This window comes from Sylvia atricapilla, chromosome 15, assembly GCF_009819655.1.
Source record: "Sylvia atricapilla isolate bSylAtr1 chromosome 15, bSylAtr1.pri, whole genome shotgun sequence".
In the NCBI taxonomy this organism is placed as follows: Eukaryota; Metazoa; Chordata; class Aves; order Passeriformes; family Sylviidae; genus Sylvia; species Sylvia atricapilla.
Window position 1 is genome coordinate 4,998,923 of NC_089154.1, and position 23,105 is coordinate 5,022,027.

At 44.7% G+C, this 23,105-nt stretch overlaps 1 protein-coding gene across 1 annotated transcript in view; it reads right to left on the reverse strand.

Moving 5' to 3' along the window:
- Window positions 1-23,105, reverse strand: part of RNF216 (ring finger protein 216) — a 76,544-nt gene that overhangs the window by 47,951 nt on the left and 5,488 nt on the right. The window contains exons 3-12 of the mRNA XM_066329792.1: window positions 13,799-13,927; window positions 12,532-12,668; window positions 10,724-11,572; window positions 9,117-9,193; window positions 5,498-5,600; window positions 4,477-4,641; window positions 3,380-3,494; window positions 2,959-3,098; window positions 1,990-2,040; window positions 898-1,035 (exon numbers count right to left, since the gene is read on the reverse strand). Of these exons, the coding sequence (XP_066185889.1) occupies window positions 898-1,035; window positions 1,990-2,040; window positions 2,959-3,098; window positions 3,380-3,494; window positions 4,477-4,641; window positions 5,498-5,600; window positions 9,117-9,193; window positions 10,724-11,572; window positions 12,532-12,668; window positions 13,799-13,865 (1,842 nt within the window). The 5' untranslated portion in view covers window positions 13,866-13,927. The remainder of the gene's footprint in view (window positions 1-897; window positions 1,036-1,989; window positions 2,041-2,958; window positions 3,099-3,379; window positions 3,495-4,476; window positions 4,642-5,497; window positions 5,601-9,116; window positions 9,194-10,723; window positions 11,573-12,531; window positions 12,669-13,798; window positions 13,928-23,105) is intronic.

The following is a 23,105-nucleotide window of genomic DNA, read 5'->3' on the forward strand; positions in this document are numbered from 1 at the left end:
ATTTTCCCAGCATCTCATCTAAATCTACCTAAGCTGACTCCCAGAGAATGGGTTTGCTACGGAAGGAACAAGTCTAATCAAACAAATCAGGCCTCAAACAAACACTGGGCAGGAAGATGCTGTTGCCAGCTAGGATCACAATTCACTTCAAGTCCACTGTGACCACATATCAGGCCGTTACTGCTGTTCAGTCTCTGCTGAGAACCAGCACTCACACACCACATTCTTTTCAATAAAGTCATATAAAATACAGCTGCCAGTTTATACATTTACATGAAATGGATCCCAGAGTAAAACAGCATCCCACAGTTTGAGCACCATATCCTGAGGCAAAGGAGCAGACACACTTCAGAGCAGGTTAATGACTTGTTTATAGCTCAGCTAAGTACCAGGATAATTGCTAGCTAAATCAGAGACTAAGGAGGTTAGTAGTTCCATAGAGGAACCAATCCCCCAATTAAGTTGGGATCATAGTGATATTATGAAGGACAAGCACTTAGGTAGAAGGAGAAAGGCCAAGTCAGAGATAAGTGCTTTCTGTGCAGATACCAATGGTTATTTAGTAGAAAATAAAAGCCAAACAAGTTATTATTTTACTATGAATGCTGTAGAAAGTTTGTTTTCCTAATGATAAAATTGCTAAGCACAAAGGAAGAAAAAAAAAAAAAAAAAAAAAGGGAGGTTAGTAACCTTGGAAATCCTGTGCAAAGATCACAGTGTGAAGTTGTTGACTTCACTTGATGGCAACACTGGCTTGGATTTCAGGACACCATTCCATTCAAACACTTCCTGGGAAGTGCAGTTACATCTGTTTCAAGCAACAACACTACACAAACAGCAATGTCATCATCCAATAGCAATTACCCATTTCCCCTTGTCCAGTTGTGAAATCCTTACCTTGCCAGAGCCAAAAACTGCCTCCTGAGCATATTTAATTAGGCACTCCTTGCAGAACAAGTGACCATCTGCACACTGAGTCAACTCTTCAAAGGCAAACTCCCCGTAGCAGCAGCGGCACTCGATCATCTGCCCGTCCTGCAGCCACCAGAGCAATCACCATCAAAACATCAACAGCTATAGCAACACACACAACTGCAAGCCAGAAAAAACTGCCAGCATTAATCCTAAAAACCAGCTACAGGTATACACCATTCCATTAGATGTCCCATTTGGTGGTCCGGATTCCCTAAGTGCAACCAGAAACTCAGTTTTAAGTCCCTTTGTATCAACATGGCAGGTTCCAAAAAGGTACAGAACATGCAGTAATTAATAAATCCTTAGCTCACAAGCAGAGCAGCATCTTGGATTTGGGAAGGTGCAGTCACAGGGAAGCAGCTTGAGTGTACACACCACTCTCATGGGGAAAATCAAAGATTCAGATCTGTTTCCTTCTAAAGGAATATTTAGCACCTGCCTGGGCAGACCCTGTCTTGGCCTCAGCTGTAGGGGTGGAGAAGTTTGCCACTGCTAAAAAGTAAATATAGCCCACTTTTCTAAAGTTTGAAAAGGAAATGAGCATTGAAACCAAAATGTAATGCACAGCTGCTGAACTGTTCTCTGCATTTTCTCGGAAGCAGAAGAGCTGATTTTCAGGTTTTTAAAAAATTCTTTCTGCAAACAAGGAAGGTCTTCCCACTGGCCAAGCTCAAACAACAGTGGATCTGTTTTAGGCAGCCATAATGACAAGAATGAGAGCAAACCTGATGCTATTTTATTGCAATGTTTGTTCTGAGCAGCGAAGATACAAGCTGAATTACTACAGATCATTACATGCATCAATACTGTCTTGCTGGCCTCAGCTCCTGTCTACCTTTCCTAAAAGCCAGCCAACAGACACTGCACAGGTTTTGCCAGCTCAGCAAAAGCAGCACAGTGAAATGCAGCTTCAGAAAAGCTCCATTCCAGAGCTAAAAGAATCTCTGAAGCAGGAAGTGCAAAACAGTGTCTGTGCATAAGCTGAACTCAACTTATAACATTATAGATACTGACCTTCTGATATTGCTCCTCATTCATCTGTAGAGCCAGGAGGAAGTCTGCATGCTGCAAGAGACATGCATCTGTATTTACAGACTAGATAAAGCAATTTTCCAAATTCTCCACTCATTTACATTATCTCAGGACTCACAAACCACCATAAAAAGCTTGCTGTCTCTGTCTGCTTGTAACATCACTCAGCCCATCCCTCTGATCCATTAAGCTATTTATGATTCAGCTAAAACAGATGGGAGAAGCAAAGGCAGCAAGAACAAAGAACCAAATTCTGTATTGTGAAGGGCTGCTGGTTCAGGTTTCCATGGGCAGAGATGATCTCACCCAATGGGCCCCTCCAGAGAACATGAGATTTTTGTTTCAAAGGAGACCTTATCCATCTGCCTAAGAGACAAGGATCTTTAAGGAGCTACTTTAGAAAGGACTGTGGGTGCAGAGCTGTGAGTTCAGTCTTTCCTCAGCCTAGGAGAGGAAGCCAACACAGCAGTGGGTGCTGCAGGTTCTGCTTCAAAACACCCAGTTCTCAGCACAGGACAAACCATTCTGGAGCCACCAACCTGGGGAAGAAAGAGTGAGTGGACGCTGCCTTGGGCTGGCCATCACTCACCACCAACACTAAGCTGCAGTTACAAGCCCTAAAGCAGCAGAGAAGCCTGCCAACAGTAAAAGAGTTAATTAGTAGAGTTTTCACCACTTCAGAGCAAAAAAACCCCTCCAGAATGGTGTTTGCACAAGCAGCAGCTGTATATTAAAGTAAATATGAAATTCTGTGCTTGACTTCTTTCCTTTAAATTGAGTTACTTGGGGAGAGACACAGGTGTTAACAGGTAGGGAAGGGGAAAACATAGTTATTCAGTATTTGGTTCATTGTTTGAATTTCTGCAAGAGACAGATTTTTCATATTTAGGCACAAAACTTTGACAGTTGTTGGATGATTTGCACACGATCAAAGCAGTTCCTATCACTCACCTCTGCCATCTCTTTTACTTTCTGCTCATAGAATTCCTGCTCCAGTAGCACCGGTGGGAGAAGGGAGAGCTTATCATAGGACCTCCAGTGCCGTCTCTTATTCTCCAGGAAGAACATGCGCTTCTCAATTTTCACATCCCCTGAAGCAGAGTTAAAGGCTCAATAAAAAGGAATGGAGCAGCCAGAACAAAGCTAAAAATCCTTCTTCCTCCACACACCACCAGCTGCAGACTTTCAGCAGCTCACACAGCACTTTACTTAGCAGAGGTGCTAATGAAGAGCATCTCCAAAACAGATACCAGTGACAGAAACTCAGCTCTTTTGGGACCATATCCCCCTTTTAAGATTTGCTTTCTGCTGCATGCCAGTTCTGCTCACACTAACGATGCAGAGAGCACAATACACACAGCTTGGCATTTACCTTGCTCAAATTTGAAGTCTATATATGAATATTGATTCATTTCTTTCCTCCTTTTTCGTTTCCCGCTGGTTTCGGGAGACAGCTCCTGCCATTTTTTGATAGCATCTGAAAAGGCCTAGAAAACAACATACAGGCTTAAATCCTGTGCCTGGAAGAAAGCAGGAGCCCTTAATTCAAGCTGAAGCACAGTACAAGAATGGTCATAGGACTGATAAAAAACTGGAAAGCCAAACACTCCAAAGAGAGGCAAAAACACATCCTTCCTCTGCTCACCTTGTTGCCTTAGGTATTCAATGTAATTATTCCATAAAAACAAAGCAGGTGAATGATACTTCCCAACAGCTCAGCTGTTGAAGTCAAAGTGGGCACCAGCTGTAATAATCAGAGCTGGTTTGGTGTTTTTTGTGCTGGGTTTGGCATTTTGTTTAAAAAGGTGAGGTTCAAATATTCAGGGCTCAGTCATGTGAACACACAAGAAGTTTTGTTTCAGTTAAGTCCTGGAACAGTAGAGAAAGAAGCTCAAGCAAGGGCATATCAGAGGAGCAGATCTAAGTCAAAGACTTGAACCCACAGTGACAACGAATTTGCTGATACTTCAAACAAGTGTCTTTGCATCTCCATGACAGTGAAACTCTTCTATAAGGAACACAGGACTCATGCCACAAGTCATAATAAGACAAAACAGGACGGCGATACTCAGGCTGCTTCTTAATTCCATGCAGTCAGTTAACCAGCAGCAATGGTTAAATGCTTTAAGATTTAACTAAATGTCAGGGTTTTATTGGCAATTATACTGCACTTCAGTGGCGACATACAGGAGCACTTTCCAGTTTAATGCATCACCCACCATGAGCCAGCTCGTGTTTCCCCAGCTCTCTTATTAGGGAAAGTAAAAACTTCCTGCAGCGTTCTGTCTGGCCAATAAATTTTGAAAATCTCTACTAAATGGATTAAAACTTCTTAAAAGGAAAGGAAGATTATTATAAAACCCATAACCACACAGCAGCAGATGGTACAGTAAGGCCAAAGCCATCACAGTGTTCTCTGCAGACATGGGAGACAAGCCCAGGAAAGAAACCAGACTTGAACTGGAGCACCTTTCGTGTGATTGCATAGTGTCCCTTGAGCTCGTGCAGTGCCCACTTGATGTCCTGGCTGCTCAGCATTTTGAAGTCTGCCATGAGGAGATCAGCAGCCTGAATAAAGCACCGCTGGTCAAGGGGGGCAAGTTTGGAAAAGTCAAAGTAGTCCACTTTAGGCACCTAAGGAGAAAATGAAGATGATTAAAAGGCTGTTATAAATACACACAGGAATGCCACAAATGGCTCTCTCAGTGATCAGGACATTCTGCAAGACCAGCCAAAATTCAGGTGTATGGCACCCAAGTCTGAGCACTCAGTACAGTGTGGGTGCAAAGCCTACTGGCCCAGGCACCTCTGCAAGTGACCTGCACAAAATAAAATGTAGCTTAAAACCATGGTGTGCAGCTGCCTGAGACAGCAAGGAGAAGAAATATTTCAGTTACTATGAAGAGTGAACAACCTTATTAGCTCAAGGTAGAGAGATGCTTCCTCCAAGAGTAGAAAGAGGCATTCAACATCTCTCTCAGGCAACAAAGAGCTATTTCAATATCCTCAAAGCAGCTCAGAGAGAATTTTTTGTTAAATGGATGTTTTTAAAACACAAATAAAATCAAGCATCTGTAGGGAGATTTGCAGTTAGGAGGCTGCAAGGCAATGCCTACAGGCCTCAAGAAAGACCCGAGGGCCAAGGCTACTTCATGTGACAGAATGATTGTGGAATTCTTGTCTGAGTTATCAAAATGAACACTTGAGATGGGGCAGTGATAGGCAGGCAGGGAAGGGGGGCTCGCTGGAGGCAAAGGAGCAGACACTGTGCAGCTCTAACACAGCTAAACAGAAAAGGCTTGGAAGTCATCTTGCAAGCAACTAATTATTGCTATTTAACACCGCCTCACACATACCCAGAGGCCTCCTGTGAAAGGCAGGCTCAGTCAAGCACTCTGCAAACACACACTAATCAAAGCAGACATCCCAAGGTCCACTCAGCTGAACAGACTGCCCAGAGGCAGCAGGAGATGTGGATACTCTCACTTGCCTTTGTCTCATCTTGGCTGGCAAGCAGGCTGCTGCTGGGGTTTAAAACCACTCTGCCTTCCTTCTTTGGATAATCTGGATTTTCCAGAAGAAAGTTACAAAGTCTGAAAAGATAAATATAGTTACTTCAGGGTTGGGAAGCTCAGGTTCATTTCTCATTGGTCCAATTTTTAGTATTGTAAAATTTACGAGGTCACAGTCAAAGCCTGCCCTGTAAGGACCTAGGGTGGCTCTGGACTAGAACAAGCTGCAAGCAAATGACTGAGACTTAGGTGAAAAATAATCAGCTGTGCGGCTGCAGAAGGAAAAGCAAATAGGAAAAGCAAATAGGTTTGTCTTTCAACAGTTAAGTGTACATACACGAAGCTTGTATGGATGAGCTACTAATCATCTACAGAAAAAACCAGCACAAAACCTCCTACAAAACCCATGAAAGGGTCATGTCTTCCTCAACAAACTGTTACAGATTCAAACTTGAATCAAAGCCTCCATTCTCAGTCTACCTTCACAATGAAGCAGCCAGAGCCACCTGGTTTAGTGCAAGGTGTCCCTAGGTGATCTTTAATGGCCTTACCAACCCAAACTATTCTGTGATTCCATGATTAAAGCAGAGACAAAATCATGTTTTAAGATGTGTGTCTCCATGGAATACAAACTCTGAATTCAGGTTTCCATGGAATACAAACTCTAAATACAGGTTTCATTGTAAGGAATTGGTAACCAGCATTACACAAATTCCACTAAAAACTGGTCTGGTGAGAACAGCACTTAGAAAATAACCACTAAAATTGCTGAAAATTTGCCTAATAGCCCGTAAATGCAGCATATCTGAGATCCTACCACGGTTATAACTGTCAGGTAAGTGTAGCTTAACTGAGTATTTTAGCTTAGAAAAGACTCAGCAAGGGGTTTTCAAATGTCCCATTGGTGGAGAGCCACGAACACTCCAGAAACCCTTCTGAAAGGGCAGCCTGAATCAGGCTCCCAAAGCTTTTTCTTAACCCTCACCAAGCAGATGTGCTGGCTGGGGCAAGTAACACAAGCTGTTCCTCAGTTTCCCCAGCTGCAGATTAAGATCCTTCTGAAAAGAGCCAGGACAAGCAACTAACGTTGGTAAAACTACTGAAATGAGAAGGTGCTAGGCTGCAGCAAAGACATAATTGCAGCTAATTTACATTCCTGATGTCAGAAATCAGGCCCTAATTAAGAAATCTGAACTGGGTTGAAGCATTAACCCACTATCAAGGCACTATTACTTTAGCTCTGCTTTCACATTCAAAGCAGGGCATTTCTTTTTGTTTAATCAGGTATTGACATATTGAGCCAGAAGCTTTTGACTGAATGTGAATGCTCCTACACACAAAAGCTGAATAGGTGATACCCTGCTAAGAGGGCTCCCACATCTTATCTTTCACATCAGTTGAAAGTTTTAAGAAGATCATTTCGGGAAAACCAACAAATATCTTGGCATTGAGCATTTAATAGCTTCCAGCTCCCACCTCCTGCCATCCCTTTGGTAAAAGATAACTGTTTTAATCCAACAAAACAGAAACTTTAGGGAGCTCAGATCGTGGCTCTAACGAAAGGGCTTCAGCTGGGGCACGGCCACGCTACATTTGAACTCTCCTGCATGTTGCCATTTCAGCGCTGAGGACTTTGGGGGATGTTGACCTTCAGCGTGTGACAATTAGTTAAGTGGGTCCCGGCACACAGCACACCCACACTCACGGCACTGTTCATTAATATCTGCACCACAGGACACAGAGCTGGTTAAAAGCCTCACCCCTGCCCAAAACCATTCATCCTTAGTTATTATATTTCAAGCCTGATTCAGCTTGACACACCATGGAGATCAAAAAGACCCTGCCAGCGAGGCTGACCAGTGCTTTGACCCATTTCTTCTCACACAAAAGCTGCAGTGACAACTCAAAAGATGGTTTGGTTAAAGGAAAAAAATATGGAGAAGAAATCTTTATCATCCAGTAAGTGGGTAACGCACCGCTGAGCACACACTGTAGCTGGCCTACAGGGAAGCCTGGAAGCACCTTTTCATCTCACTGGGTCTGTGGCACACAATGGGAGAGAAGAGATTTCGGGAGCAAAAAGGGAAGGAACATATTAAGACCGACAGAAGCCAATAGTGGGATTTAATTCCATCAGGCTTTGCTAAATCCCCCCCAGGACACAAACCCGAGGGGTTTTTTTCACACAGTCTGGAAGGGTCCTGCAGCCAGATGCACAACTTCAAGTGCCCCCAAGGAATGGCTCTGCTTGTCTTCTACATTCCCACCACAACCATCCACCCTGAGGGTGCACCCAGTCCACGGTGTGGACACCCCAAAGCTGGTTCACCACTACAAGGAAAGCACTTTTGAAAGACCAGAAAGAAGTTCTAGTCCATTGACTTTCTAGCCAAGAAGCCCTACTTGGGAGGCACAACTTCACAGCACAAGCAAATCAGCAGAATAGCAAATCTATGCCCAATGGATGGGATCATCCTTAGTTCCTCAATCAGTTAACTTATTTATGGCCCAATGACTAATTCTAAGCCTCACGCACTTTAATGCTGCTTGATTAGTGCCCTAGTTAGCTGGAAAGGGCCTTGGATTTACACAAATGAATACTCTGGCAACCAACATCTATTCCCCATTCTCGGATCACACAGTAACCAGTTTGGACATGCTGGAGATAACAGAGACAGTTGCAGAGAGAGAAAAGAGAGGCCACCAAGCATCAGACACCAATCACAAGTGATTTACTTCAGCAGCACCGAGGGGAGATGGTTTGGTGCCAGCACACGCAATCCTTCACTCCCCAGCTCTACCCAGAAGGGCAGGGAGATGATGCAACTCAGCAGTAAACCCCTTTTAAAAAAACTTTTGACTCTAACATGACTCCCAGAAATCTCCAGCATGATGAACATTAAGGTATTCCTGAGCTGTTAACACAAATTAGAAAGTAAGTCCTCACATTCATTTTCCTTTCCTTTTATTTCATTTTCCTGCTCATGTTTCTGCTCAGTTTGACCAAAATCAGTCCTTCATCAGATCCCTAGAACCAATCCTACCAGCTCTTTAATGTATTTGCCCTATTCTACCCCCAAAAAGTGATGTGAGAGAATTCAAACAGCACCACTACTACTTGAGCAGGTAAACAGGATAAAAGCCAACATCATGACACTAAATAATGGACTCCAAGCCAGGGTCAGCTTTACCTGGAAGAGTCCAAAAACCAGTGAAATAAAGGAGGGAATGATTTCCTCCAACTCAAACCTCACCAACCCATCTCCATACAATGTTTTATAGCAGTCATCTTAACATCTTAAACCTGACATTGCCTCTTTTTAAGAGTCCTAGTAATAGGTAAGACAGAATTATATGCAGTATTTTTAAATAAGTAAATTATCTTGAAAGCAGAGAAGCTACAGCACAACAGAACTAGAAAGGGCTTAAAAACACGTCTATTAGAAGTACAAAAAAAGTGCCAAAGAGCATAGATTCTCTCAAGGCAGTGCTGAAGCCCCAGCCTGGATGTGCTGTAAGGCAGCATCCCTGGCAGGTGGGGACATGGGAGAGTGCTGCAGTTGTATGACACACTGTGGCTCTTGGCTCCATACTTACACATTTAAGTCATAGCAGTTCTTGATGATGATTAATTCTTCAATATATTCCTTCTTCACATCTGGGAATCTTGCTTCCTACAGTAGGAAATGCCAAAGGTTAAGCAGGTATTAGAGAAGCTGTGTAACAAATGCAGCACCCAGGACAGAGATTTAATGTAATTAACCAACACAACCCTGAGACTCAGGGCAAAATGATCAAGAGATCATTTACAGCCATCCAGCCTTGCTCCACAGGATGACTGCTAACAGCTCTCTCTCAAAGGAAGAGTGAGGGTAGGGCTGTGAAATGCCAAGAGAATGGGGCCTAACCAGAGATTCAGGCTCCCTAGGAATGAACTATAACACAAGAAAAGGGAATATTTACCTTCAGCATGACCATGAAGGAGTTCCAGATTATGTGCTGAAATACAGCATTCCAAAGCAAAAAGAAATAAACCAACAACGTGTACATCCACCCAATGAACCCAGACACACCAGTAACGAGACCAGAACACACAAAAAACCTTTAGTGGCATTTCTGTGAAGGCTCTCCCAGTGTTTGCTGCTCTCTCTGGGGTTTCTGTACAGGGATTGCAACCATGTGGTATTCTGCTGTGCAAGACTGGACTGGTCAGGGTTGTCAAGCAACCCTGACAATGCAAGAACAGCCTCTTACCCATCTCAAGGGCACTGAGTAACAAGGTCTTACTTGGAAAGAACTGAATTTTATTGCACTGCTACTTAAAGAAATATTTTCCTCAACTCCAGTTTTCCCAAGTAGAATTAGATATGGGATGCAGAAGACTTGGAGAGGATGGGGTGGTGGTGGAAGATACAGACACATAAGAATATGCCTGTTTGCAAGAAAAAATATTCAATGAGCCATTAAGAGAGCCTACCTCCCTAGCAGTCAAGGGGAGGGGTGTGCAAACATTAAACACATGAACCACCACATTTTTATTTAGCTTTGTTTATCATATTCACACACCATGCTGCTCAAGCTGCTGAATATACCAAAGGATAAGGAGTGTCCTTCTTGGTGGCTGTTGTCATAGCCAGTGTCCCTCATGCTTCACACATGGAGCATGTGGAGTTTACATACACAAGTCCTCATGGAGTTTATCCAGTTATTACTTGGTGCTGCTGCTTGGAAATCCACACTGCAAGGGCAAGCCTGACCCCTGGCCACCATGGTGGCATTAATAAGGGCATGGACCAAACTGCTGTAGGAGAGGCAGCTGAAAGCAGTCCTGCCTCTCAGCCATGTGTTCTCTACTGCACCCTGTTTCCCTCTGCCACTGTTCAGTGTCCCAGGTTTGCTCATTTAGCTTTATATCCAACCCTAAACCAGCTCTGCAGTGTTGGGTTAGGAATAAAGCAGACAAAACAAGACCAGGAAATCCAAGGTGGCCTTTCAGGGAACAGAGAAAGATTATTTCATGTTACATGAAAGTTTTTTAAGACAGTTCATCACACGCTCCTCACCTGGTGCATGGCTGAGTCTCAGTCAAAGCAAATAGGATTTACAGCTGTGTGTTCTGAGCAAGTGAGACCCCACACACCTTGGAAAAACCTGTCTGAAAACATCCCGCACACAGGATGCAGAGGAGCCCCGGGAATACTTACTGTCTCTCTGATGAGCAGCGCAGTGAGGTCCTGCTCCTGCCCAGCAGCTCCCTGCTCCGGCACATCCCCCGAGCCCAGCTGGTGCGAGCCGTGCGCGGGGAAGGCGGGCCCGGGCCGCTCGTTGTCCCTCCGCCCCTGCTGACCCGAGTCCTCGGGGGGCTGCGCCGGCTGCGGGGAGGCGGGGCCGGGAATCCCGTCCTGCTGCGGCTCCGGCCGGGGGAAGGCTGGCCCGGGAGCCTTCTCTCCATACGCCCTCAAAGCTCCCGGGTCTGCCCCTGGCTGCCCTTGCTGCCGAGCACAGCCATTCGCTGCAGTCCGTGGCTCATCTTCCGGCGGTGGGAAGTGCCGGGGCTCCAGCTGGCGGTTCTCCCGGATCCCCTCCTGCTCTGTGGTAGTTTTAGCAGCTATTCCTTCCAGTTTCTGCTCTGGCTCCAAGTTCTCTCCTTGCCACTCCCGAGCTTCCATCCTTTCCTCCTGTTGAGGTGGAAGGTCTGCATTCTCCAGGACAGTGGTTTCTATGTTATCAGCAGGCTGTGGACTCCTCTTGATCGGTGGCAGCAAACTTGGGCCAGGCTCCTGGTTACCCGTATGTTCATTCAGCTCAGAAGGTCCCGGCTGCTGCAGGGCAATGGCCACACTCTCATCCCTGCTTGGTCCAGCATTGCTCTCCACCATGAGGTTATTCCTATCTCCCTCACTGGGCAGAGCAGAATCCTGCTCACCCTGCAGGTCACTTCTCAAAGGCTCCACAGCACTTTTAGATCCTCCTTCTCCCACAGTGTCTGCACCCTGCCATGGAGCAGCAGGTCTGATGACATTGGGACGCAGAGGCTGCTGGTGCTTTGGGGTCTGGAAAGGACATCAACAAGAGAAAGTAAGAATTGTCATCTACGTGTAAGAATCTTTGCTCCAGATACTTCTGCATCTAAGGAAACTTCTGATGGGAAAGTGATGAACAGTCTGTTCAGCAAGATGCTTAATAAAGCACAGAATTGTAACCCACATATCTGTGTCATCAGCCTGTCCCCAGGTGCTACAAGAACCTTTGGCAGAACTGGGGACTTTCAAAATGGAATAATTTCCTAAGCTCACCTCAGTGTCCACTTCCCTTCCAGTAAAATAGTCTGGGAAGGAAGAATTAACTGATGATATATTTGTGTTCTCACCAACTTATTTAAACAGGCAGGATCTGAAGCTCCAAACATTAATCTCTGGCCTTGTTCTTGCCTCTGGCAGACAGACTGCTGTATACCAACAGAGCCTGAGTGTTCTCTGCTGCTGTTTTCAACTAAGATGCAGAAAGGTCAGCTTTACAACCCATTTTGTCAGTGCTTCTAGTTAATTTAACAGGAAAGTGGAATATATTCTTAATATAAGATAGATATGAAATGCTGAAAAAATATCAGTGCCTGCAACAGCCCAACATGAATGCAAATAGCATAGAGGAATGTAAAGCAAACAAAATACACAGGTAAATCAAACAAGGCATGGTTTGAAAACACCTTCAATGGAAGATCAAGTCCCCTTGAAAAGCACTCCACCTTGCTGGATTCAGATAGACAACTTTATGAGAGCTAAAACCTTCATCAGGTAGAACTTAAAACTACACAATGCAGTTCCACAGTCTGGTTCTCCTCTTGTGTGCCCAAAATATGACTAAATTAAGCCAGCAAAATACCATTTCATTGTTATTTCAGACATCCTAAGTAGATTGCCACAGGACTCATAGGAATGCATCAGGTATTTGCACAAAACCTAGCTGTACAAGCCATGAATACAGCACAGCAGCTACAACAATGAAAAATTACCTCTGTTAAGATGACTATATCATCATCATCATCTTCCTCAGCCTGCTTCTTTTCTGGCATTTCCAGCAACAAAGGCAAATCTTCATCTGAGGAATCCGATATCGTGATAAGACTTTCATCTCTGTGGTTTATCCAGTCTGCAGAACAGTAAGTAAAGTTAAAGTTAGCTGTTGGCTCGAGGTAAATAACTGGAATTACAGGGCACACATAGCACTGAAACATCTGAGAAAGCAATTTTCCCATTTGCACTGCAGGAAGAAGCATTCAGAGGTCACCAATTCCTCTACAAGGCATTGTTACAGCCACTCCTGCATCCCTCAGCCTCCAGCAAAACACCTGCACAGCTTCAGCTCATCACAACAGCACTGCAGGGACAGCCACTGACACTCACAAAGAACCTTCTACTCCAAACTCCAGCAAAAGTCAAGCTGCTGCCAAAGTTATTACAAATCAGGCATGTAGGGAATACTTTTGCAGAGAAATCCTGAATTTTCAATATCTCAGGGACATTGCAGGTTTTTTGTTGAAGTGCAGTGCATTCTAGCAAAGAGAGAAGGGTCCTAGTGCAGTTCAGCCTCTTCTGAAAGACTGAGACTTTGCAGAAATACTTTATGCAGGGCTGAGATAAGGCCTGTGGCTGTGGGTGCAGAAGATAGCCTGTTATTAGATGACAACCTTGTGCCTCAAGGTTTGTCAAGAATGTAGTATAGATGCTACTCAACAGAGCTGCTGGAACACAGGAAAGATACTCCAGCAGAAATAGAGGGTTTCTGTACTGCACAGAGAACATACAACTACGCTTTCCCTAAAATCTGACATGTTTGGGCTTATTTTTTAGCACGAGTGTTCATTTATCACCTTTCAGGCATACAGAGAAAGCCTCATTTTGAATTCCACTCTTGAGGGAATGGGTGCCAATGCACACAGGCCAATGAGGGCACAAATTTAGGGTCAGCCTCTCTCCGATGGGGCTCTCAGAAAGATGGATCCTCCTTGGATCTGCTGAAACACCTCTAGACAGTGTTCCCAAGAAGTCAGCAATCTCCCTCGAGGCAGTACAACATGAGAAAGATACGAGCCAAATATTTTGCATGCCTGCATAACATGAAAGAGTTTCTGTAGGTGGCTATGTCAGTGTAACAGAGCAGTGTGTGATATGACAGAACAGACCTCCAGCAGCTCCCTGAAAGTTCAGTGTCTGTGAATCCTGCTGCTCAGGAGGAGTTTCACAAGAGTGTTTTGGAAACAGGCACAAATCAGTACTCACCTTTCCCTCTGTGATTGCTGAAGCTGTTCAAGTTAATCACTTCTTCATTCCCACCTCTCTCTGCCATTTTAAACAGCTGCACCCCAGAGTGTCAATGCCCCAGCATGGCAGTCAGGCTCACATGAGGAACTGGAAAATAAAATAAACCCAAGAGGGAGTCAGGTCAACTCAGATTCACCCTAAGGGGGATTTTCCAAAATTTGGCTGCTATGGGTTCTCCCAGGTTCTCAGCAGTCTCTCCACGAGTAGTTTTATGTACCCCCCTCTGAAAAGGACCTGAAAGGAGATATATTTGTTATCTTGTGTTCCAAGAGTTAAAACAGTTGACTGAAGAGTGCAATTAGGCCTGAGAAGTCTCTCTGGAGGAGCTATGCAATCACAGAAAAGGAGAGATGCAGTTCTATCCAAGCAGGACTCAAACCCTCACATTTATGTGGATTTTCTCGTTTCCAACCAAAATCAAGCCCACCAACTCATACAGTGGTGTTTCTGCCACCATCAATTGTGAGGGGGGCAAAACATCCCTTGCCTGAGCTGTTCCAGGGCATCCCCACATCCACCTGCATCTCACCCCCCAATGATGTCATTACAACCATCCCTGTCACACTTAATGCCATGGAAGTCACACACAGCCCTGAGGGGAACAGCCAGCAGGGATACCACCCTCCCAGCCTGAATTCCCTGAGTGCTGCCAAGCTGAGGCACAACTTCAGAGCCCCCAGAGATGCTCCAAGCTCACTTCCACAACCCCCACGTTATTGGCATGTCAGAAGGAAGCTGCACCCTGGGCAGAGCAGTGTCAGTGTGTGGTTTGTGCCTGCCCTGGGAACCAGCACAGGAACATTCCAGAGAACACTTCCTTACCACCATCTGCTATTTTAAAGAAGAGATTTCCTTGATTTACAGCGAGGGTTTGGTACAAATTCCAGGAAACACCATCTGTTCTCACACCAAAAGGAGAGCATGACAGGAATCAGGTTCCTTCACAGGGACTGGGCTTTTTGGAACTAAACTTTGCTACCCCCACCTGTTCTCAAAGAGTCACAGTGAATGAACCAGAGGCTCCCAAACAGGATTAGGGGGCCAGAGGAATCACTGCAAACAGGAGGTTTCCATTTTATGCTCTGTCAGCTTATAGCTCTCCATTTCCACTCTCACAGACAGGCTGAACACATACAGGAACTCCAAGCACAATTTGATCGCTGGAAGGAGGAAAGAGGGTTTTTATTATTGGAAAGTATTCATCTCCTTATTGAAGCACAGAGAAATCTGTACTATTAAATATTTACTGATGCATAAGCTGGAAGAAAATGGTGGGTCTGCTATAAAATCCTATTTGCTAGTACACAAGAGCAATATAAATTCTCCCTCAGTAATTCTACTTAACTTCCTCTGCAGGGAATAAGATTTGCAGCGAGGACAGTAAAATGAAGAAATGAATTCAGATGCACAACATACAATAATAAAAATTAAAATGTATAATTCAGCACTTATAAAAGCCCAGCAGCAGGGGCTTAGAGCCTGAGGGAACCTTTTTCAGAGAGAACCTCCAGCATAAAGATTTCAAGGCTTGCCTACAAACAACCACATTCACCTGATCCAGTGATAGTCCAATTTTGAGTAGGAAATTGGGTGAGGGAACAGCAAAAAGCCTCTTGTAAACAGCATTACCACAAACATGCAACTACCCCTGTATCTGAGCCCTGATACCACAGTAGCACATCCTAATTCCAGTAAGCAGCTCTGAGATTATTATGGATGTACTGGTGCTTTGAAAACACCTGAAAAGATTCTGGTGGTGTTTCCTCTAGATTCTTCATCTTCTGCCTTATAAGGAGAAATAAATCTTTATTTGGCAGAATGGCATGAAAGTGCTGTTCCACCATCAGAGGCAGGTGCTGGAGCTGCATCTCAGGAGCTGGGTCACTGTAAGTGCAAACTTGTTGTGCAAACTCTGGCCTTTCCAAAAAGGTCACATCCACAATATTACAGTTGTATTTTCCCTGGTACTTGTGAGTAGCAATCACCTAGCCCTGCATAGCACTTTTCCATTCTTAGCTGTCTGACTCCTTTAGCAAACAAAATCAATTCACTTCTTGCCATTTAAAAGGTGGGGGAACACAAGCAGGGATAGGCCCAGCATGGCCAAGGTCACCAAGCAAACACAGCAAAGGATCACTCTGAGACTGGCTGGGGAGGAACAAGGACATTTGTGAGAGCCACAAATCAGCCCTTGCATTATAAAGTGGTGCAGACAGGGGCTGGACAGGTGTCTGCTCAGATCTGCTCCAAGCAAAGCTGAGTGGTTGGATATTTCTCCCCTCCAGGGACTCGTGGTGTGTTAGCAGGGCTGGCTACTTCATGGTGGGGTGACACTGCAAATGCTCAGCACAGCTAAAAAAAAAAAAAAAAAAAAAAAAATATATATATATATATATTAAAAAAAAAAAAATCTTCTCCCACATAGCTCAAATGGTGCTTTGTCCAATGCTGGCTAAGCCCCAGCTGTTTAGATCCAAGAATGATGGATAAGCCACAAGACTAAGGTCATATTTTCTACAGGCCACTCTGGTTCTGGTAGAGGCAAACTTGCACACTTCATCCTTCAGCAGTGAGAAAGAGCTATAGGGAATAATCTGAAATTAAATTTGGGATAAAAAACTAACTGCACTTCCATATAAGAAAGTGTATACACATCACTAAAAGACTCAGTGGTGTAAAAGCAGGAATATAATAAATAGCATTAACTGTAATACACAGTCAAGGCAACAACAAAAAAGCCAAGGCTGGAAAGAACTGGCAATTCTTCCTACTTCAAAACAGACTGAAAAAAAAACCCAAGCAGCTTAATAAAGCCCTGCTTTGAGGGTAAAAGCCAAGCTTTCACCAAGAGCTAGCAATTCATTTTGTCAATACTCAATACAGAGCTGAAGTTTAAACAAATATCCATAAGCATGGGCCAGTTCCATCTAGTGGCATGAATAAGAAGTTTATTCATGTTTATAGCATCAGGCCACCAAGTAACAAGATCAAAGCCACCCTGGGGTCTTGCCCTACATAAACAATAATAAAAAAGCAAGGAAGACAGATGGAAAGCAGCTCTTCCACACTACCTCAGTGATTTCAGTGCCTATTTTTAGGCGAAGAATAAGGCTACCTATAAGCAGGCTCTAACATGCCCATCAGCTTTTCTGCAATACAGTCAAGGACAGGAAACTAGAGCTGTTTTAACAGCAAAGCAGTCAGATAAACACTTTCCAAGCCTTTTAGTTTTTCTTCTTTTCTTAAAAGGCTCCCACCTGCACCACAGCACATCAAGCTGGATTTGGGACTTGAATCCCTAGAGCACTATCCAGGTGACATAAAATTCTCATCATGGCTTTTAAGACACCCACTGACTGTGCACTGAGGACCCACCCAATTTCCCCTCTGTATTACTCCATGTACTCATAACTCAGTCACAGAACATCCTGAGTTGGAAGGGACCCACAAGGATCAGAGTCCAACTCCTGGCGCTGCATAGGACATCCCAACAATCCCACCCTGTGCCTGAGAGTGGTGTCCAAATGCTCCTGGAGCTCTGGGAGCCTTAGGGCTGTGCCCATCCCCTGGGGAGCCTGGGCAGCACCCCACCACCCTCTGACACAGCACACCCAAGTCGTTTCACTGTGCAGACAGTAAAATCCTCCCCATTATGGTTTTTCCTACAGCAAATTGAGAGGAGAAGAATGCATTAACAGAAGAGCTACTGGGAAAACCGGAGCCCACCAGGGACTTGGGTTTAACAGTTCCCTGAACTGACAAGACCTCAGACTGACAGCTGAGGTCACAGGGACTTCCCGGACAAGCTCCTCAAACATGCAAAAATATCATCCACAAAACCACCGCTTCCAACCACTACTATGAGGTAAGGGATCAGCTGCTACGAGGTGAAGCAGGTCTCAGGAGCACATAGAATGCTTACACAAGGATTTCCAAAACTCATTCAAAATCCTTTTAAACACCACATGACATATTTTTAGCTCAACCTAAAAATAGCCACCATCGGTGCTGTGCATATATTTAATCTCCTGATATTTGAAGGCGTTTCTGGACTGCAGTAACTGGAGCAGAACTCAAATCTGCTCCCTCCACCCCACATTTGTGCTGTGATGAGCATCTTCAGATGGTGCTGGAATTTAAACTGACAGTCAAGGGGAGACCCTCCCTTCTCAACACACTGTAATGTATCTTTTCCCCCCCCACTTAGAGCATTTGAAATCTTGAACTCCCACATACCCAAGATGGGACTAGACTCAAAGTGCTCGTCTGGCTCCAGCTCAAGGCAACAGGACTAGACAGAAAGCAGGGGAGGTAGGAACTGAGATCCCAAACGAACAGGGGGGAGGGAAAAAAAAAGAGCAACTTGAAAGAGATGTCAGCAACATCAAATCACTGTGTTTTAGCCTCTCCCCCACACAGAACACCACTGTTGCTCACCTACACTGACAGAAGAGCATCAGCTCCTACTTTGTGCCTGCAGGCAGCAAACGTGTCTGCTGGTAGCCTGCGAGCAAGGTGAATTTCTGGCTCATTTCAAGCTGCTAAAACAAGCTACTTAAATAATGCAGGGCTTGTGACAACCACCAAAATGAAAAGCTAAAAATTCAGTCCTTAAAAAAAAAATTTAAAAAATAAAAAAGCACAACAGAAGGGAAATATACCAGCCTGACTTACTGTCAAGCATTTCGCTGAAACATTTCAAAGGGTTCACGATTTGCTGGGGGCTGCTCCTTGTAACAGGCACGGAGCAAAAGCAGGGGGAGTTTAACAGTGGTTGATAGTGTTAAGCAGCATCATCCCAACTGAAAATTAGAAATCCCCTGATCATAAGCCCAACAAGAGCTGCTGGGCACAAACAAATCCTATTTGCTATGCACAAGGCAGCTACTGCCACTGCCTCACACCCGGCAAAGGGACAGAGTCAGAGGTCAACACGTGGGGCTGCAGCAGGGCTCCTGCCAGCAGGTTTGCTCAGTTCCAAGCCTGGGAAAAGTGGAAAAAGCATTGATTCCAGCCCAAAAGCCTTCCCCAGGACTCTGAAGGCAGGAGTGTGTGGGCAGTGGCTCACAGGAAAGACTACCTGGTTTCCAGCAGCACAATCTGCAACAGCTATTAGCCAAAAGCTCCTCTCAGGAGCACAGATCATTTGCTTATGACAAGAGAATCCACGCAGCTCTGCCACCAATTTTGGACCTGTAGGATGTGCTAAAGAGAAGCAACAAACCTGAAGATCATTTAATAACAGAAGTGGCTGGTGAGTTATAAAGTATTCCCAAAGTGTTCGCCACATTAGCAGCTGGCTTGGTTTACCACACGATTTTAAACACATATACTCTCTGAGAAGGGGTAGACAGGATTCCTGAGGTGTGAGAAAAATCAAGGAACAGAAACTGAAATTAACAATTAAAAGATCCAGGCAACATTTCTAGGGCAGAAAGCCACAGAACTGGTTTTACCACACCAAAACATAAGACAATATAATACAAGAAATGTTTTGTGGCAAATAAACCCAACCTGAATGTTCACCTTCCTCTGACAGACAAGACATCCAACACACACAGTTCAGAAAGTATCCCAGCCACTATTTCCAAAACCACACCAGCCGGCAAGGGGCTCCAGCAGCTCCAGGGCAGGTCATGAATGAAGAAAAAAAGAATGAATCTGGCAGCAATCACAGCTTCCAGTTACCTCCCAGAAGTTCTCACCCTCTTTTACCCAGGGAGAAAAGCACTGCAGGGAGTGATGCCCTTTCCTCCCAGGCTCACCACTGGTAATTGCAGAGTCAGGAGTGTGACCAAGAGCAGAGCAGGAGATGCTCCAAAAAGAGAGGCAACAGATTAACACAGGACAGGCTACATCTCTGTCACTGCTCCAGGCTAATGAAAATTGCTTACTCAGGAGCAATCAAGAGAGCAGATATTTGGGGATTACTTGGCTTCAAATACCGAACTAGATTTTTTTCCCCATTTTTTAAGTCTGCCCAGGACTTACAGGAAATGTCTTGGCTGTCTGTACATCACAAGACTTCTCATCAACCTTTTACTTACAGTTCGTTTCATCAAGGTCACAGTATCATAATTACTAATCATAATTGTTTGAAGTACCCAATCAACATTTTTTTCTAAAACACAAAGTACAAGAGGAAAGAAATGTATCCAGTTCTGCCTAATTTACCTAACAGCTGGCCACATACATTGGCATCAGTTTTCCTTCCCAAACCTGCAAAATATTTGCATTTCCCTAGCAAAATATCTGCTCCGTGAGCTACTCTCTAAAATGTAAGACTGTTTTGAAACAGCCGCATTCATTTTCCAAAACTGGGCAACTCAAATGAAAGTTTCCCATTCCTTTGAGCTATTCCCTGGTGACTGGCATCAAAGTCAACTTCTGGACACTTCAGTGCCTTCCCATGACCCCCATCAGTCCCTCTGCCAAATAACAGGGCTCCACATCACCCCATCCCTGACCAGCATGAGATTCCTCGTTTTGACACATGCAAAAAGCCACTCCCTGCACAAGAGGTGGAAACCTTTGGATCTGTCACTCCCCCTCCTCCCCATCCAATTGAGTCCTGGAAAAAAAAAAAAATAAAATCTACAAATTCTAGTTGGAAAGGAGAGTTCATGCCGTTACCTTGAGCAGCTCATTTTAAGAGTGAAGTGAAACAGCAAGGTTTTGAGGAAGAGGCATCCCTGGAGTTAGTTCCTGTAAAGGGCAGTACTTGGCCTGCCTCAGACTTCTGGCATGTGCAAGATCATCCAGCGTAATCCCCTAAATCCAAAACCTCCCTCCCACATCACAAACACAGGTGCCAGCTTGGCATTTCATGTTGATGCAACAATTCAGACACCAGCAGCTCAGCACTCAGCTACAGACCTACACACAAACCCAGCCTTGCTCTGCTCACAGCCTCTCTCCCAAACCATCATTTAGAAGAACTGTTTTGTTCTGATTTTGTGCTGTAAGGGTGAGGATGAATGGAAGAGCGTGTGAAACCACACGGTCTGCAGCTCTGTTGCTTCCAGAGCAAGTTTTACTTCCAGTTTTCTTTCCCTGAACTCACATGTCCTTTCCCTTCCAGGGTAAGGCCAGGGGCTGCTTTGATCAGCACCAAGATTCAGACACCAGTGGGTTTAAAGAGCTGGACTCCACAAACCCCCACATACCTGCCACAGCTCCACACAGCATTAACTGCAGCTGCCTTCTCTTTTCCATAAACCCAGCAGCCACATGGAAAAGAGCAGGAGAAATGCCCTGTGAGCCCCAGGATACAGAGCAGAGTGTTCCTCTGTTACTCGTACTTCACAGATCTCTCCAGGAGAAAGGACAGAGCATTTCCTCTCCCAATCCTCAGTAGTTTTCCTACCTTTTTTCTTTTCTTTTTTAAGGGATCCTGAATGCCGCTTTGAAGAGCTTAACAGAACAAAGAAACCAGAGTGCAGCCTTTTAAGTAGTTATTTAACAAGTTGGATGAACATCTTCAGGAGCATTCAGGTTACTATCTTAGCACTGTTTTCACTGGAGAGGAAACAGAAATAAGGGATTTAAGACTGCTGGAACAGGCAGTGGCACTGACATTCACACTGATGAGCAACCAGCAGCCTGCTCAGCTCACAGCCCTGTTTGCAGGGGCACTGAGAGTCTGCACACAACCAGCAAGCTGCTGGGAAAAGCAGCAGTGAGGGATAAGTAGACCAAAACCAAGAGGACTGGAAAGCACAGAGTCAGGTTCAGTTCTAGTGGCAGCCAGAGGACTTATAAATCACAAGGAACTGATAGGCTCTGATGGTATCCTGGATGTTGAGCAGCTGTCCATCAGACCAACTCAGGAAATCACCTAAGCTGCACTTGGGAATCTGTGTTCCAGAAGAAATTACAAGCATAACGCCCCACCAGAAAAAAAATGTGGAAGGAAAGGGGGTATTTTTGTATTTTATTATAAATGTGACCTGAACTTATCATAAAAAACTTTGCTTTCAAGCACAGCACACCTCACCTCATTCACAAAGCTGCTAACAACACAAAAGCTGAGACTTGACCTTGAGGTGGCACACAGGGAAAAAAACCTGACTTACTGCATCAGCCCACCTTGGCAAAAAAAAGGTCTCTGTCAATCTGCACAGCACTTTCAGAAATACTGACTTAAAAGCCTTCCAGGTGTCAAACATCCCAGAGTAAGTGGCTTCCAAAAAGAATGACTTCACAGGTCACATATTCTGGATGCAACAGCCATGCCCTTCTTTAGGGCCACATGAGGCATCTGCACTTGCCACAATTCCAAAGGTCAGCGGCCAGAAGCTTCATGGCTTCATGTCCAGAAGGGATTCACTTCAACACCTGTTAAGGACAGTCATGTTCCCATACCACAGCTTGTTTCCTCCTCTCACACTGAGCTCCTCCAGCATTTCTTACAGCTTTGAAAGGAAACGCCCTGGAAAACGTTTCTATAGGATTTAGATCAGACATCCTCCACATATCCAGCATGGTGGAATTGGGAGAACAGAATTATGGTGGTAAAATAAACTGCAAGAAGGGGGAAGATCTTTAACTGCAGCTTAAGCTGATACAGCCACAGCCTATCCCTAATACTCAAACTACACGTGTTCCTACTGCAAGGTCAGGCACTTTGAATGATGCTTTTACACAATCAATTAAGGGTTTAAATATATACAAGAGCCAGTTTAGAGCCAGACTGGGCTAACAGGCCAAGCTTACAGTGATAAGTCTTAAAATGGCCTTACCTCCTGAGAGTAAAATACTGACACAAACCCTGTAAGACAGGTGGCAACACCTGAGCAACAAATCTATGCTCTGCACCAATTTCTGCTGGAAAGAATAAAAAACAAGCTGCCTCTTGCACCCAAAAACTGCTGCAGGAAGAGCACTGTCACAGAAGAACTGCAACTACCTCCCTTACTGCTCCAGCAGTGCAGATGAACACTTGTCAAAAGATTTTCCTGACAGCCAACAACAGCCTTTGTAAAACTGGGTTTAGTTTTGTTTACAGCCACGTGTAGCCTTGTGGCCAATCCCAGCCCAGCAAACTCTCAGTGAAAACCCAGGGCAGCCTTCCAGATTCGTGACAGTTGTCCACCCTGACTTCATCCATGTCACGTGGCAGTGGCCACTGTGGAGTTTGAGTATGTTAAAACTGCAGAAAAGCAAAGAGGCTGCATTTGAGGTAAGAACTACTATATGAGAACAGAAAACAGTAAAATTAGATGGTGGCTGGATTTAGAGACACTCCACATCCAGCATGAATCCC